Below are 18,461 nucleotides of genomic sequence, written 5' to 3' on the forward strand. Positions count from 1 at the left end.
AATAAATATTATTTTTCTAAAGTTGGAATCAGAAAATCAAAAGCCCTGCATAATTATTGTTACTGGGTTTTTTATAATGCCATTTTACATTCCATAATTTTGTATAATATAACATAACAATTTCTTATTCATTTTTTAAATTACTATTATTTTCTCTGCACGGTCTCTGTGAGTATCAGTAACATGTTTGACTTTTTTGGGGGTTAAAATTGAAACCTACATTAGTTTAAAAAAAAACAAAAAACCCAAAACCTAATGACGTGATGACGGCTTTTGCAACTTAAACATAACTTTGTCAACCGAGACTGGAGTGTTTTGCCGCTGGCATGTTTATTGATTTAGTTTGCAACAAATCAATGTCCTTCTACAGTATAGGGAGATCTACAGTTTCCCATGAGGAGGAAGTTACTAGTGGAAAATGTCACAGGAGCGTTTTGATTATAAACGCCTAAACACACAGGAAGCCAGCTTCAGCTGCAGAAATCCAGCAGGTTTTCAGAGAACGCTGGATGTATGGGGATCACTTTGTTTTGACAGGTCTGTTTGCCTCTTGGCATCATGGGGTTTGTAGTTTTGCCACGGCGTTAAAATTACTGCAACTGCTTAGCCAAAACTGGAAACCATGGAAAGAACGAATGTTGCCAGTGCACTTCTGTAAAAAAGGAGGAATTTATTGCAATGTCTAACATGTCTGCAAATTCACATCTTAAGGCTGAAACCTGGTTTTTACATTATTCAACTCTGTATGAATACTCCCCAGATTCATTTTGTCTAGTTTTGTAATTCATCACACTCTGTTTCACCCTTAAATTTAAGACATTTCTGTCACTGTTACATCTTCCATTTACCAATAAACCAAAAGCGTAATGCTGTTGTTAATTAACTACTTCCTCGGCACAAATCACCATTGCAACACCAAACTTTCTGACAGGGCGCCATTGTGGAGCTGGTTGATAAAACAGATAAAAACAGGCTGTGTTTATATTCTCTTGTTAATTAGCCAAACAGGCCAGTTTAAAGTTCACACCAGAATAGTTTAAACTTCTGAAAAGTGGCAAAAACACAGAAACACGCATTTTTCAATATTTAATAAATGATGGTTAGATTTTATGTGGTAGAATAAGTCTTTTGTTAATGAATTCATACAAAATCTTTCAAAATCCACAACTTTTAATATCCTCCAGACATAACTGACTGACTCCATGAATTGGTTATCTATAGTTTCAAGAAGCTGTTAGGTACAAGCAACACTTATCTCATCTTTTTTTTTGAAACATTAAAAATGAGCGCATGCAAGGTGTGTTATGGTAAGAATGATGCTTCTGTTTTGAGCCTGACTTATGAGTTCCAACAGCTCGACACACACTTGGTAGTTTGTTACACAAGAACTTCAGCTTTTATTGGACCGAGGTTACGTTACCCATATATAGTTACCTTTTACAACATGGTAGTAGTGTCAGAGTGCAGTGACACTGTGACTTTTCCTCTGAGTGACACGGAAAGGTTCACTAGTTGCAACACTTCACCATAAACTGCAGCTTTAAAATCAAGAGGGAAAAACTTGATGTGGCTGGAGCTTACCTTCACTCTAACGCTGCCTGCATTTTTTTAAAACTACATGATGTGTAAAGAACCTTGAAGTCACCAAAAAGAACCCTGAAATACTCTGTGGGTTAACCAAATTATTCTTAATTTAATTCCTAAATTAATAAATCGTGGTTAATGATGCAGAGGGAAGCTGGCTGGTGGTCAGAGTGGAGACTTATTTATCTTTGTTTGTTGTTGTGTCAGTAAACACACCTAACTAAGCACTAATATTTGACTGAACAACACTCAGTGGTGAAGACATTACTACAGCTACAAAGACAAAGTTTCCTGTTTTTAGTATCTGTGGGGTCTCTTAAAGTGAAGTTTGAGGAAGAATCTAAAGGGACACTTTCCCTGCTGCAGCAGTTTTAAAATTATGAAATTATTTGGATTTTGACCTTTCTGGAAGTCTCATAGGTGAGATAAGAATCTAATTGCTCTAATAAGCCACGGGTGTCAAACTCATTTTCATTTGGACCATATCAAGGGCTAGCTGTGGCAGAATGTACAAAAAATATATCCATTAACAAACTGTTAAAATATTAATAAATAGCCGTCTCTGCATTTCATCAGTACTTCTTAAAAATAAGTTTTTAAAAAAAGCTCCAGCTGGCTGGATTTGGCCCCTAAAGGCCTTGAGTTTGACACAACACATAGAATGCGGTTTATATTGACTAAAGCTGCAAGAGTTGTGCTAATAAACATGCTAATTGCCAACATAAGTGGCTAAAGACAGCAGATGTCAACTACTATATGTCTTAAAATAGCAAAACCATGGTTTACAGCAACTTCGATATACACACAGTGTGACGTCCCCTCCGGTGCAAATCAACCCTCCAGATGACTAAGTAGAGTTTTTTTTAAAGGTCAGAAAAATTTATACCAGAAACTGGCTACAGGAGTGTGAAATTTAGCCTCTTTGCACGCAAACATTGTTTTTATAAAAATGTGTGAAAGAATGGGTTGCTATGAGGAAGTCAGTGAACTCCAGCGTTGATGCCACTGGCTCAGTACAGATATGTAAATGTAGAGGAGAGTTTAGGTGTTTAAGAGCGCTTGCTTTTATTTCCCATGAGTCATGAGGTAAGTATCCCTTATTTTATGTTTTTACCATTTTACAGCACCTGAAACAAATTGCTCGATATTCTTCAGCAGTAATGGTTTCATTTCTCCAGAATATGAAGAGTCGGTTGGGTGCAGCGAGCTTGTTTCCATGTGAGACAGCGAACAGTAAGGGAGCTGATTTCTATCTAGTTGATATGCAGACAGAATGGGTCTGTTATGACACATAACATCATAAGTCCCTTCTGCCTACACACACACACACATACACACACTTGCAGCATAATAAAAAATGGTGGTTACATGTCTCACTGTTCACAGCTCATTGAGATATTATGAAATGACTCCCACAGGCAGCGGTTTCTCTGCTTCTGAGGAGTATGTGTGAGATTTGTTTTGTGTGTTTTTTTTTTTGTTTTTTTTACCCTGAGTCCATCGTCGTTGTCGTCCTCATGGGCCGAGCTGGGAGGAGACGGAGTGGTGGATTTACTTCCAGGAGGTGAAGGGGAGTTATGGGTAGCAGGGTTCCCATTCATCCCCAGTTGGGATTGGTTGATTGTGGACAGCTGGTTTTGTTGGCTCAGGCCCGATTGGCTCCTGGGTCCAAGCGCCGCTTTGATTGGCTGCTGGCTGCTGGTGAATCGAGAGTCTGAGTTCACCATCTGCTGCATCTGAGCAAAGACAGGAAGCAACTATCAGACGATTATCACATTTACGAGGCCTTGAAAAAGTATTCACACCTTTTAAGTTAAGTTTTGGTCGCAGCCACAAGTCTTAGAGCGTTTTATTAGGTTTATATGTGACAGAAAGGAAAAGGATACGAGGCTGAATATGCATTTCAACTCACGCTTAAATAAAACAGCAACAAACAGCATTTCAAAGTCACCTAGTCGGTAAATAGAGTCAAGCTGAGTGAAACTGAAGAAGGTTCTCTTATCAGATGACACCAGAACTGAACTATTGTGTTGAGGTGTTGTGGTAAACTAACACTGCTGATCAAGATCGAGATAAACCTTATTATCCCAAAGAACCTATTTGTTAGTTGTTGTTTTGTTTTTTTTACCAGCCGAGAACAAAAGTGAAGAAAATCAGAACACCATCGACGAAAAGTTTTGTTTTCACACAATTGTGTATTTGCGCCCTGACAACACCGTGACTCATGGTGGTGGCAGCACCAGGATGTGGCAATGATTTTTCTCAGCAAAGACGTGGAGGTTACTCAGCATTAACATAAATATAATAACAAGCCATTTGTTTTTTTAATGACTGTAGTCTATTGCAGGGCGTAAAAGATGTGATTTAATAACTGTAAAAAAGGCAGGAGGAAAAAAAACACGGTGTTACCCTTTTACCCAATTTTTACTAACTATTTATTTATAACCGTTTTCTTTAAACAAAATAATTACCTTAGCACTACTTTTCTGTTTGAAATAGAGTAAGAAGAGGTGAATACTTATCTAATTTATCTCAATTTAATGAAAATATATCACTTATCAACTCAGTAATTAAAAACATGTGGTATGCATATAGCCTGTTCAATTTACTGTGCTAAAGAGCCAACAAATAAATTATATTACTTAAAATCAAAATGATCATATTTGGTTTTCTAATAACCAAATAAGATATGAATAATCTTATTCTCCAAAATATGAATGAATCAGCAGCTAATAACCTTTTAAATTGGGTTATACAGCTTACTAGAGTCAAAAAATGTGCAAAATGCAAAAATATTGAAATGCTTTTTGAGACTTTCTCGGTTTTTAATAAAGGCATGAAAGCAAACAAGTCACAACTTTTCTCTTTGTTTGCAGTCAGTAGAAATCAAAACACAGTGACAGACACAAGCACGCAGGACTTACTGATAAGTTGTCATGTTTTTGGTTATAAATTGTTATAAAAAAGTGAATCAAATCCTTCTCAAGTGTCACACAAACTTTTCCTAGTTTGCTTTTAAATCTGGCCTAAGTCTTAGATTCTGTGCCGCGCTGAAAGAGAGTCAGAGGTGCATAACATGCTCATCATGTAACAGGACTAACTCTGAACCAGTCCGCCTCTTCTTGCCAGGGTCTGTGCAGCCGACCAGGATTCACTAATAATGAAATCTGATAGTAACCGTGGCAACAGGAAATACAGGTCTGAGGTAAAGGCAGGATGAGAAGTCATTTAAAACATCAATTCCCATTTTCCCACTCATGTGTAAGTACATCAATAGAGCTTTTTAAACCCCATTTGCCACACTCCGCAGAAGTGGCGACGTGTCTGGAGGAGACGCCGAGTCCACAGGTGCAGACTGAACAAATACGGACAAGTTTATTCTCCGCGCCCCCGAGGCCGAGGCAATTTATCAGAAAGATGTTTACTGCGGGATGTAAAGTAACCAGACAGCCCAGTTCTCACTTTTACTGTCACACCTGTGTCATGAATGCATAATGTTTTATTGGCTTTTAAAACAAAAGGTTTCAACAAAATTGAATGGCACCTTAAATAAATCTTGGGGAAAAGAAAAAGCAACAGGCTTGAAGTGATTTATATAGCTGTAAAACTATAAATAAACCTTTTATAATAATTTCAAATAAGACGAAGGTCATAATTTGTTGATGCAGTTTACACATCGCAGTAGGTTTGCTAGATAAAATGCACCAGTGTCATAAAATCAACACTGGAGTTAAACATATATGAGGTTTGACGTCACCCCGAAGAAATGAGGACTTATGGGAAATGGTCCTCTTAAAAGCAATACATGTTAGGTTTTCACTGATGTTAAACAAAAGCACAACAATGACGATGTTTGATTTAATAGCTGTAGCACATAATGCTGGATTTATTGCTAAATTATACAATTAAGTCGAGGAGTGAACTACTCCGTAGCTGTTGTGGGTGAAATTATTTCAATTCTCTAGTTATGAATTCATCTAGTGTTATCAAAAATAATAAGTAAAAAAAATCAGCTAATTATGCAGCGATTTTATAGCATAATATTTTACTGATTCCAAAAGGTTTCAAGCTAAAATCAGAAGTCGTAAATATGTATCGTAGTAACCAAAGTTCATACCTTTAGTTGCAAAAGTACACACTCCTTTATTATTTAACTTCTCCATATTTGACATCAGATCGACTTGTGTGTAATTTAATGTAAATGCGGCTGCTTTATGAATGCCTCTATGTTGTTAGAAGACATTTATGAACAAAAACATCAAGAAGACCAACCAACACCTCAGACAGGTCAGCGAGAAGTTGTGGAGATGTAAAAGCGAGGTTAGGATATAAAACTTTTTAAACATTTTATATCTTGTAAACATGGAGGGAAAAAACAGTTTATGGGTGTGCAAATTGGTAGAGTCATACCCAGTGTAATTGGAATAATGGTTCTAAAATGTATAAACCTGTATACACAGGTTTCCATAAACCTGCATCATTTTTGATGCTCCACAACATTTGTGTTGGTCTATTACATCTAATCTGTAAAATAACCGTCAACCAAAACATAAAGTATGATTACAGTCTTCTTCAGACCTTTTACTGCTTACTTATTATATTTTAAAGCACAAACTGGTCAAATGGAAAACATTCACCCTTCAGTTCAGTTTTAAATAGCATTCTGTGAAGTCGAACGATCTCAATTTGAGTCAGTCTAGCGAGACTCTGTCCACTTCTCAGGAAAACAAAAGTTAACACCATCAGCCTCGGTGTGGGAACATTCATCATCACAAATAATGGATGATGGTGTGTATTTCGAGTTTCCTCTCAGTATAAGCATTGAATAATAACGGATGTGGCGGGCTGTGCCCCCTCTGGGGAACACGCTACCTGAACCCGGTTACTGGCAGTGGCCGCTGAACGCTGCCGCTGTGGTATTTAGATGGAACGCAGGGTGACATTTCTGAACATGGGATGAGGTTTTAGGCTGCTGCAAATGCTGATGGAAATAGTACAGAATAGTATCTGTGGTTTAGCCCCTTCGAAAAAAACATTTATTCGTCACATGAGTTAAATTATTGAGAAAGGAAATGTCAAAAATATTGACAGCAAGAACAAAATATTCACATATTTACTGAAGTCATAGGACATTTGCTACAGTGGCTAAAATCATTTCTAAAGTATATTTTTGTGACTAAATATATTATCGATTTGAACAAACATGCAGGGTGAAATGACTCCTGGGAGGCAAAAATAAAAAATAAATAGAATTTAACCTCCCTGTTGACCTAAAGGAATAATCGATGGAAAAACCTGCTAGATTTCCCCTTTGAGGAGACCGGAGGGCTGGGGAGGTGACGGGAGAACCCCTGATGGGTAATGACTGAGTCATGTTGGGGTTAAAGCTCTGGTAGCAAACGGTGGCCGCACATTGTTACAAAATGTGTGGTTTGAGAAAGAATTTCAGTATGAGAACGTGTTCTTGCTTTCACTGAAAAAGCCCTGATTTTGTCACATATAGACGGACGAGAACAGAAGCAGATATTCTAAACTTAAACGTAACTTAAAAATAACACGATTTGAATGTATTCAGTGAAACGAGATGCGCAGTTCAAATGAGTCAGCAGGGGAACGGTAGTCATTACCGAGGGGGGTTTCTACTAACACATTTATATAAAAACCGGCTAAATATGCGATTAAAAATAATAGTAATAATAATAAAAACAAATCACTCTCCTATCTGCTTTTGCAATATAATCAATAACTAAGAGGAGGAAAAATAATGCTATGAAACATTATTTCATATAGTACAAACATTACTATATTGCAATATAGGTCAATATTTTACAGATTTTCTACATGCTGTTTCACATTGTCAGAGAAAATTTCATATTCTATATTTTGCAATTATTAAAACTCATATTTAAAATGGTGACATATAAGCCTGACACAGTAAGCAATCAATCAATTAATCGCATAGTAAATTAAAATGAGCTCAATATCTATTTGGACAATAATTGTTAAAGAGACGCTCCCCTTTAATATTATTGAAAAGTCGGCATTTTGAGAAACGCTGCAAACATTTGCCACGCAGTACGAAGTTAGTTTGCATTACCTGCCACTTCGGCCTGTTTTCTCTGTCTAAACTCACTGATTATATTTGTTTTTAATGAAATTTTGATTGCACATTATTGTTGTTTTCTTAGTTTATTTTGGATATTTAAAATGTTTTCCAGTTCCAGTGGTAAATATTCCTTGGAACTTAAAATTTTTTTTTTGGCATGGTACACTATTTATATGCATTTATTACATAAAATGGTTTCAAGATGTTATTTTTTATTGCAATAACTTCTCGGACAATTTATCGGCCTGCAAAATTTGCTGTCGTGACAGGGGCCTACTGACATCTAATAGCATTAGTATCTTGTGGCAGATGATTAATGTTTAATGCTTCAGCAAGGCAATAAACCATTATTATGTGGAAATCCTCATTGAATTACGTTATTATTTAGGGGCTCAACTAATAAAACTTTGATCTGGACATATATACAGTATATAGACAATTTACTCACCAAGAGATTTAGATTATAATTCTGGATTATAATTCTGAAATACTTTAGCCGCAAGCCCCCAAAAATGACTTTTTGTCAATTTTAGGTACTGTTTCAAAAGCAAAAAAGGCCTTAAAACTAAAGAGAAGGTAATTATTATTATTATTAGTTTTTTTATTTTCTTCAGAGAGATGATCTATTTTTGTTTATTTAGGTTATATTTCTTAACTTAAACATTTATATTTCCATTTAAGCGTTTTTTTCCAAACAGATGAGGAAATAATGGAGCTGCATATGACCTAAAAAGGTTTCCATTGTGTTTTTTGTTTTTGTGACTTAGGAAAATATCCGAGTCAGAAGCTATAAACTAGGATTTATTACATCAAACTCGCCAGGACAAAACTACAGAAAGCTGTGAAGTAATCATTTCAGCAGCGGCAAAATAATAAAAACAAGTGAAGTCTACATTTCTGTATTAACTACAACTGAATACTCTTGCTCCTGTAGGAATAACACACACACACTCTCTTTGATTTGACTCTTTCTACCCACACCGATTAGGCTGAGCTCGGCATGGCTGCTAGGCAACAATAATTCATGGGCTGGCAGTAAATGTATGAAAATATAACAGTGGGGTCTGGAGACCGAAGCAGACAGAGAGAAAGTAGGACTGAGAATGCAAAATAAGACCTTCCTCTCAAATAATCAACTCCACTGCAAGACAAGCTGATGAAATCCAAACAGCAGAAATGTCTAAAATGTCATTTTAAAAACTGTTTTTGTGTTTCGCAGCCGCTCTAACGCCAACCTCTTGCGTTTTTCAAGCCGAGTCCCAATATTGCAGCAGCCACATTCAATATAGAGATCAAGGAAACAGAGTCAAGAACTGAAAGATCACGAGTGGGAGGTGAGAAGTTTCAATCTTCATAAAAACAGGAGCAGTCTTTATTACTGACTTTGTAAACCTGAGAATCTGATCTGAGCAGAGTTTCAATGACAGAGAAGTCTCGGGCGTAGCTTTCATTTCTTTACTGTATGACAAAGACAGTCATAGCCTGAATGTCACCACTAAAAGCAAGATTTTCACTTTACCGTGAAACGAAGACTTAAAATACGAAGCAAATGTCAGACGGAGCTGCTGCTGTCATCGGCTTTCAAACAGAACAGCGCTCCCCCCAGGCTGCATGCTGCTACGTTGAATTTAAAAAAAAAAGAAACTGTAAAAAGAATACAGTTTAACATCGCCGGAGGCCGTCGGCTTAAATCTGACGACTCGCTGGGATTCTCATTGAGCTTTTAATGAGTGGAGTCAAAGAACATTTGACCACAAGACAGAGCGATCGCCGTCTCTAACGCGTCTGTTAGGGGAGCAGCAGGTGGCCAGTCTGAGTCGATCACAGAGTGAAATTGTTTCAGAGACAAATAAGAGAAACAAGGTCACAATCTCAAACTTTCTGTTGGATTTTACTGCTGGTGCTCAGCATGAGTGGAAGGCACAGATGATCACAGTGCCAGACTTTGGATCAAAGGAGGAGATTCTCCTCAGAAATACACAAATAATAAAACAATTCATCAAAATCTGGTCATGGATTTTTCTAAACGGCAACAAAAACAATTGAAAGTTTCATTTGAAAAAGAGAAAAACCCGTTCTTTATTAACACGAACATCTACATTTGAGGTTTGTCTTCGCTTCTGTAGACATCCTAGAAATATACAGGATATAATCTATGCAGCCGATTAGGAAATTAGAGGAATTTAGAAAATATGTCTTTATTCTAAAAAACCCCCAAAAAACAAGCAAAATAGAAAATACAATTATTTTCATAATTTGCTTTTAGAGATAATGTTTTGTAAGGTTGAATAGAGAAGTCTAATTTATTTTAGATGCAATTGGCTTTAAACTAAAGGTTTACTCAGAAGAAAATTTTACCAGATTATCTTTTATTTATCACACACTTGAGCATTAAACAATTGTTTGTTTTTTTAAGAACATTTAGTTCAGCCCTGCTACGCTGCTCGCAAAATGAATGCAAATATTGTTTATTATTCAGCAGTTGCTCTCCTGTTCCCTCCCACTGCAACCATCAGGAGAAAACCAAACTGCAGGACTGAGCGGCAAACATCCTTCAAAACGCTGAGTAACAATGTTTTCAATATGTGCAGCTGACGTAATCGGTGTTATTTTTGCCATTTTAAGTGGGAATAAATGTAGGGTAACCTAATTTATACCTCACCATAAACTACAATGTTTTATAACAACTGATAGAAGCAATAAAATGCCTGAAAATATATTATAAATTGTTTTGACTGGCACAAGTTTCACTCCAGAGCAACTTGGAGTTCGGAAAATGCGATACTGTATATTACTTTTAGTTTTGTCAAAACTGCTTTCATGTATACAGCCATACACAGGAATGGATATGAGTGCATTTTACTTTAATTTTTGTGTTTTTACTATTTATTGCATGACTGTTGATGCTACTGGATTTGTGTCACCAAATATCTATAAATATATATTCAACAGATTAAAATATGATCCAATGAGTACCTTTTGAAAATAACATTTATGCAGCTATTAACATATCTTTCAATCCTGTATCAAGATAATTTTTTTCAATTAGTGTGACGCAATATTATAATCTTAAATGTAATTTTTCCAAAAGATGCAAGCAGATAATCATCAGAATTACTGAACTTACTGAACTGAGTAAAAGAAACAAATCAATTTTTTAAAATACTCTAATTTATTGAACTTGACTGTATGTCCAATTATATTAGAAAAACACACAAGTACTAGTTGTTTTTTTTTTTTATTACCATTGTGTTTTTAATCTTTTTTCCATCACTTTTATTGCTATTGTAAAAAAAATCCAAAATATATCCTAATTAGTTTCCATGTCGCTCGTCAACAGAGTAAAACTCTGTGTGGATGAGGTTCTACTCACCACAGAAAGCGTGCTGGTCATAGGTCCGCCGTCCGGGCTGAACGTCTCGCCGTCTTGGCTGAGCCCGGCGGCTCCATCCTGGCCGACGGTCATGCCGCCCGGCAGGTGGTAGTGCCCTGCGGCCGAGCTGGGCGGCGGCTCCATGGGCTGGTACGGTCTGGGGGACGCATCGTGAGGAAGGTGAGGGGGCAGCATGTGGTCTGGCAGAGTCGGCGGAGTGATGGGTGGGATGTTGAAATCCTCGTCACCGAAGCCGTTCATCGAATAGGACTATCGAGGGGAATAAAAAAAAGACACATACAGTCAGAGCGACGAGTAACTCAGCCGTTTGTTTGGAGCGCATTAGTGAATCTTCACCGATCTGGGACAAAAAGTCTAACTCAGAGCTTGGCTGGATGGGAGATGTTGACTTCAGCAGAGTGACAACTTGGGAGAAAAATCAATGGGAATCACATAGAGGACCATAAGAGACAGAAGTGTCATGAAACATTACTGTCAGAGATAATGGATAAGAGAGATTGTAAAAACTGCCCATTATAATTACCTCCGAGAGTTTGAATTCAGCCTGAACTACTCTGCGCTCTTTCATCTAGTCACTCCTCTTCAGCCTGAGCTCCGTTCACACGCTAATCATCACTAATCACTTCAAATGACATATCCCGTCTTGGAAAAAAGGAAGAAAAAAAAAAAACACAAACTGATTCTCACTCCGCTGCAGAGAAATTCGGTTATTTATACGCACCGACCAGTTTTGAACAGGAGAACAAAAAGAGAAGAGAAAATCGGGCGGGCCCTTGTTTAAAAAAGAAACATCAGAGATAATGTGACAAGCAGAAAGAAGAGCAGGAACGGTCGTGTATGCGATTTAGAGAGAGAGACACGAAGAAGGAAATGGAGTGAGAGAATCATGCAAGAGGAGAGGAAAGAAACACACAGTAGAGAAAAGAGAAAGAGAAGCCTTCTCATACTAATCTGACAGAGGAGATGGTTTATAGAGACTGACAGCCTTTTCTGCTTGGCTGGCCACACCAGTCTCTCCATCTCGCTTTCTTTTTGCCCCTCATCCCTCACCATCCTTCTACTTCAACCCCTCTTCTAATCTCATCCTCAGTTTCTCTTTCATGTCTCACTCTTTCCTTCTCCTCGACTCTTTGCCGCTCCGTGTCAAACCCCACATGCAGCGCTCGGTTGTAATTTGTATGACTTGTGAGCTGGCTGATGAGTTAGGGATTGAATGACGTGCGCGCGTGAACAGTTCATAATTCACAGCTGCTGAGCTAAAGGTCTTCTCAGAAAAGAGCAAAACAGGAGGACGTAGGACGCGGACGTCGACAAAAGTGCAAAACTTGAATTTTTCCATTTCTTTTCAAGTGACAGCCAAACTTCAGTGTTTGTCGGGTATCGTAAATTAAATTCATTACACTTTACAGTTGCGAAGTGTAAGGAAATTGAAACTTGTTTCTTTTAGTTAGCAAAAAAGAAAGAAAGTGAAAAATTTGAAAAGTGCGGCATGCATCAGTATCAAGTTCCCCTGATTCAACACCTTCTAGCCCCGCCTACAGACATCTAGCTGCTGGGAATTTAGACGTCTGCCTTTCCAGCTTTACATTTTCAGTTCTTCCACTGACTCTCAGTTGAACTTTGACTGTTCCATTGACATCGCACTGCAATGTCAATGCAATCTAAGACATTGCATTGAACCTTTGGTTGTATATGTAGGGTCACTGATGGAGTGGAAGATGAACCTCAACCTTAGCCTCAAGTCTTTTGCAACCCTGCAATGCCACATTATGTAATAATTTCATAATATGTAGTAATCTAATTAAATCTGGGTCTGAATATGCAACAATATGACCAAACGTTTGGAGTGTTCAGAGATTTAAATATGTATGATATGAAACATAATCATATTTATTAAGATCAATACAAACACTGGTTTGTAATCGTTGATAGCATAATGTGCCATTATTATGTTAAAGAAAGAGTAACGGCCACATTTTGTTATAATCAGTGCAAAGTGTAATAATGTTATTACATGCTTCTCTGATTTATGGTCTCTTTTCCTTTATTTCCTTCACTTGTTTTCTCTAAAATAAACCTCTAAGGCTTAAATTATAGTCTAAGACTCCACAAAGTTCAGATTAATTTCTGTAAACATAAGAAAAAAAGACACGACTTATTTTGCTTCACAATAACTACTTTGTAAAAATCTATCACGTAGAAATCCCCACAATAAATAGGGGATAGTAGTGTAGATGTGACAAAATGTGACAATGATTTTGAGCAAAAACAACTATTAATGTGCAGTTTTATTACTCACTGAATAAATACACTAAATTTAAAACTCTGTTTTCATTTCTAGTATGAAATAACGTTTATGCAATGAAAAGTTCATTGATTTTATCTAACAAATGGGTCCATAAACGTGGAGCAGAGGGTCTAAATTCAACCACAGTATATATTCCTATTCAACATCTTTAAATAGCTATAAATATGTTACAATTAAAAATTGAAGGGAAGTGCTGGCTTTGATGTCCCTATTTAATGTTTCACTTTGCTTCTGAAATCAGGTAATCAGCTAAATGTGATTCTAAGCGTGGAAGTCGACAATAGACCTAAAGACCATCCTGATCTATGAACAAGTAAATCTTTCATACAGACCCCTGACTGAGCTCTACATAAATTATACCGGCTGTCTGTTTTCTGTCTGCCTCTTGCTCACCCTCCCTCTCCTTCCATCATTTCTTCAACTTCTGCATAAATTACTCCTCTTCCTCGCTCTCTCTCCGCTCCTCCATTCAAATTGGCACAAAAGCCTTTACTTGTGCACCAGGAGCCTCTAGAAAGACTAATGTAGTCAGGATTAAGTCCTTTCACACATGTTGTGTTTGCATTAAAACTGAACTTCTCACACCTCCGTGTTCACTCGGCGCAATATGGGAAAGCACATATAGATATGAGTAATCAGACATGCCGGCTTTGAGACAAAGAGGGTGATTTACATGTATCTGCAGAGGGAATATGAGTCATCGCTTAAATGAGTGCAACTGCTGGTCATTAAATTATGCTTGATCAGAACTGCTTAAAATGGAAATTATAGTGTTCCTTAATACTGTAATTTCAAATGCATTGACATAATTTATGTGCGTTTCAAAAGAAGAGATGTTTGCTCGTATTTTAAACGTTTTGGAACAAATTTATAAAGTCCCAACAGAATATAAAACTTTTTCTTTAAGTATAAATTTGTGAAGGGATTTAAATGGAAGCCTAAGCTGAATACGGTTTAATCATTTTTCGTAGAGCACAATAGTAAACAGTAATCCATCCATCTAGAAACTGGATAATGCTTTTACAGGAACTCAGCTACAACAGTTTCACTAATGCACATCCACATCGATCAATTCTGAGAGAATCTCAAATGTTTTTTTCATTTCATCAGAGAGTAAACAAAGACTCAGTTTTGCAGAGGCATAACTGAGCATGCTGGGTGGCGAACGAGGAGAAGGACAATCAGTTATGAAACCAAACTAATGAATCAAATAATAAAACACTATTTTTCAGGGATCAGATTCAAAGTATCAGATCAGAGTGTTTTGAAAAATGTTCAGAGTCGATGAATAAATTTAACTATGAAGTTGTTGGTGTGCTTGTCTGTGATTTTATTTTAGATGGCCCATGTGCAGCACAGAGCTGGACATATTTTTAATTCAGAACCTATCTACAGGTGCATAATAATGAGTTTTACCCACAAAATTTAAGTGTGTTACACCTTGTACAATGATAGTCACAGTCAGAGATCGTATTGGCTGCTTCCCTGTGTGTTAGAGCTGCGCAGAGAGGAGCTGAAACACTACTCGTTAACTATTACAACATTCAAAGGCAAACACTAAGTTTATGAAGAAGCATAAATACTTTTTCTGTGAGAAAATATGAATCGAATGACAGAATCGAATTATCAACGAGTCATATTGAAATGGAGAGAACATGCTAATGTTGGCAAACCATTTCAGCCCCATTTTCAACCAGACCAACACTGTAGCTGTACGTACTGAGTCAGATACGACTTCTTTACACACAAGACTTATAAAACCAACGCGGTGCAGCAGAAACGTATTGCTCCCATTTCAAAGAAACCTCATCAGAATGCACGGCATCACCAACTCTCAACAGTACAAGAACGTTTTCAATAGACACCTGGTGACTTCTGCCAGAAAACTGAAAACGGGTTGTCAAATGGGCAGCATAATGGTCCAAAACATATGGTCAAATGAGTTCAGAAAAGGTTCGCCAGGCACAAAATCCACCTTCTTCAATGATAATTACCTCACACAGACTTATATTAGGTGGGGAATCTGTGGAGTGAGATGAAGAGAAAACTGAAAAAAGGCCCAGAAGATTGTGAAAAGAGGATTCCTCTCACTTCATTGGTCCAACCTTGTAAAATGGCTTAGATAACCCAGTGGTGGGGAAGGTGGTTGTACAAAGCATTAACAGGAAGGGTGCAAACAATTCTACCACTGCTTATTTAAGTAATAAATGTTGCTTAAAAGTAATTTAAAAAAATTTAAAATGTTATAACTTTTAAGCAGTGTGAAATATTCAGTTTGAAATATTACCATGCCTACTTTAGCCGGAGTTCCAACAAGTCTGTTTGCATCTCTAATTGAACACCGGGACGAGTGTCTGAGTTTGTGCCGCTGAGTGTAAGATTTGAGCTATGAAAAAGCGCAGCTTCATAACATGGAAAACAACAGCAGACACAGTATGTGAGCTGCAGAGCTTTACGGAATCAGTCTGTCACTTTTGCCTCCTGAAGGCAAAGTACAAAATGTTACCACTTTAACACTTCTGTCACCTGCAGGCAAACAATGTTAAAGTGGAACTGTTTTTCTCTCTCTCTTAACCCTGACGGCTCTCTTCCTGCTAAGCTACAGTGATTAATGCAGCAAAGCTCCAACTCGAGAGGATAAATATATCTATGCAGAAATAATATTTAACTGATGGCTGCAAAATAATTTATTTACTGCCTTTCTTAGCCTTCCATTTTTAGATTGAAATTTAAATCTTATCTATTCAGCAGGGAGATGGCACAGGATGAAATTCAAGGTGCAACAAAGCTTACTGCTCAGTCTATGCAGACTGTGTAAAAGGCTTTTGTCTTCAAAGTGACGCCTACATAAAATCTAAAACTTTACCCAAGTTGGAGCCAGATAAAAGTTAACTGTGACTGCCACTGAAAAAAAGTAGGTGAGAGGAAAGTTTCTTGAAAGTCTACCTGATTTCCTGTGCAGCCGCATTGTGGATAGCGTAGGTTTCGACATGATATAAAACATAAAATAAAAAAGATTATATCTGGATTTTCACAGTATTTTCATGACTAACCTCCAACTACAACATCTTCGGAAACAGAATCGCACGGCAGATTTTGCAGACGTAATGCTGGTGATGCAATCAATCTTCCATTAAGTCCTAAACTTTTGCTGCTTTAACTTTTTATTCCCCCAAAATGATTGCAGTTTGATTAAATCTGCAGGTTCAGAGCTGTGTCTGTGTTTTCATATCCGTGTGTGTGTGTGTGTGTGTGTGTGTGCGTGTGTGGGCATTCACCCAGGGCAGACGGTGGCTGTCGGCCATGTGCAGGTCCCTCCTCCACTGCTGCGATGCCGGGTTCGGCGGCGTCGCCTTGCCGATCGGGTGAGGGGGCTGCGGCACACGAAACTGTAGGAAGAATGACAAAGACAAACAAAGACCCAAGAGGGCCCAGGGTCAGGGGAGAGACCGGGGGTCAAACACAAAGGTCATGAAGAGGAGTAAAGAGACACATTTCGCATGCAAAGCGCACACACACACCGAGACACACACAGCCTCCTATTAAAAGATGGATAATATTGGCTTTAAATCTGCACTAACAGCTCTGAGTCTCATTCATACAGTCGGAGGATGTAAACAAGCGTTCCCTACGCAGCTAATCCCTGAATAATACTACATACAAATACAGAAAGAGAAAACAGAAACAAGACCACAACAAACCAATCGCTCAGGCTGTCGTGAATGAGAGTGTGTTGTAATCTCTGTGCTTTCTCACAATCATAGTACTGCATCAACAGTACTATGATTATCATCTATCTGTCATCAACAGCATCCTTTGATGCTGTTGATGATTTCCTATTTGATGCAATCAAATGAGTGAATGTACCTGATCTGTCTAGTGTTTAGTTTTAAAATGAGACGTATTCTGCCGTTCTAAAGCATTCATGCCCCTAAACTTATTTAGATTTGGCCACTTTACAACTACTCATGTTAAATTTCTCTGTCAAAGAAAGACAAACACAAAGCAGTGCATTTTTCCAAATAGAAATCTATAAAGTGTAGCAAGCATTTATATGCAGTAACTTATTATTTTTGCTATATTGTATCCAGCTGCCTTCAGAAGCCACTTTGTCAGTAAACAGAGTCCACCTTTGTGTAATTTAATCTCATTTAATCTCATATAAATCCCGCTGTTCTGTGAAGGTCTCACTGGACATCGTTACATGTGGTGGCAGCATGATACCGTGGGGATTGTGTGTCTGTAGCAGGGTCAGGGAATCTGGGAGGAAATATATTAGAGACTTCAAAAGACATGAGGCTTGAGCAGAAGTGGCCTAGTCAAATTCCAGACCTGTATCCAAATAAGAATAAGGAAGCTATTTATCATTTTCTTTTAATTTCCCAATTATGCATCACTTTGTGTTGATTTCTAAGATGAAATGCCACAAAAAGACATTGATGTTTGTGGCTGTAACATAATAAAATGTGAAAAAGGCTCTATACTGAGAAGTCCTTGGCTGATTAATGCTTTCCAAATGACATACAGTCAGTAATGTTCGCTACAACAGACCTGGCCTTTGATTTTTACAAAATTGCGAACAGATGCTTTTTTTAAAAAAAAAAAAAAAAAAAAAAGCAGAACTGGAAATCTATAAGTTACGATGCCTTGGGTTCCCCCATATACTCTGATTTAGGGTTTTTAATCTTCACTTATAACCAAGTCAAGTTTTATTTGCAAAGCAAATTTAAGCAAGAAGGCACTTCAGTTCAATCAGTTAAGTTTCAGTTTTTCCGTTTTAGAGGCATACACTTTTAGGGAACCTGATTTTAATACTGAAACATGATCCGTTAGTAGATCAGCATCGAAATGGAGAAAATGGTGGAAAATATGAAATTGGGCCTTAATGATGTGTACAATGACTAAGACATAAAGGTCAAGGTAACTGAACATCTTTTTTTCTCTGAAAAGGTTCACGTTTAGCATCTGTGTAGGGAACCACAGGAACACCCCTGCACATGTGCAGCCAGTCATTTACAGATCCTGTTTCTCACCTCTTTCTACACCTCACTTTACCTACAAAGTAACAT

The 18,461-nt window shown here is 37.6% G+C and overlaps 1 protein-coding gene across 2 annotated transcripts in view; it reads right to left on the reverse strand.

Annotated features, from left to right (window-relative positions):
* The window catches only part of tox (thymocyte selection-associated high mobility group box), a 53,809-nt gene that overhangs the window by 10,086 nt on the left and 25,262 nt on the right, over positions 1-18,461 (reverse strand). For both annotated transcript variants that reach the window (XM_032566185.1, XM_032566184.1), the window contains exons 3-5: positions 16,671-16,781; positions 11,064-11,333; positions 3,075-3,320 (exon numbers count right to left, since the gene is read on the reverse strand). In XM_032566185.1, coding sequence (XP_032422076.1) covers positions 3,075-3,320; positions 11,064-11,333; positions 16,671-16,781 — 627 coding nt within the window. The remainder of the gene's footprint in view (positions 1-3,074; positions 3,321-11,063; positions 11,334-16,670; positions 16,782-18,461) is intronic.

Source organism: Xiphophorus hellerii, chromosome 6, assembly GCF_003331165.1.
Source record: "Xiphophorus hellerii strain 12219 chromosome 6, Xiphophorus_hellerii-4.1, whole genome shotgun sequence".
Classification (NCBI taxonomy): Eukaryota; Metazoa; Chordata; class Actinopteri; order Cyprinodontiformes; family Poeciliidae; genus Xiphophorus; species Xiphophorus hellerii.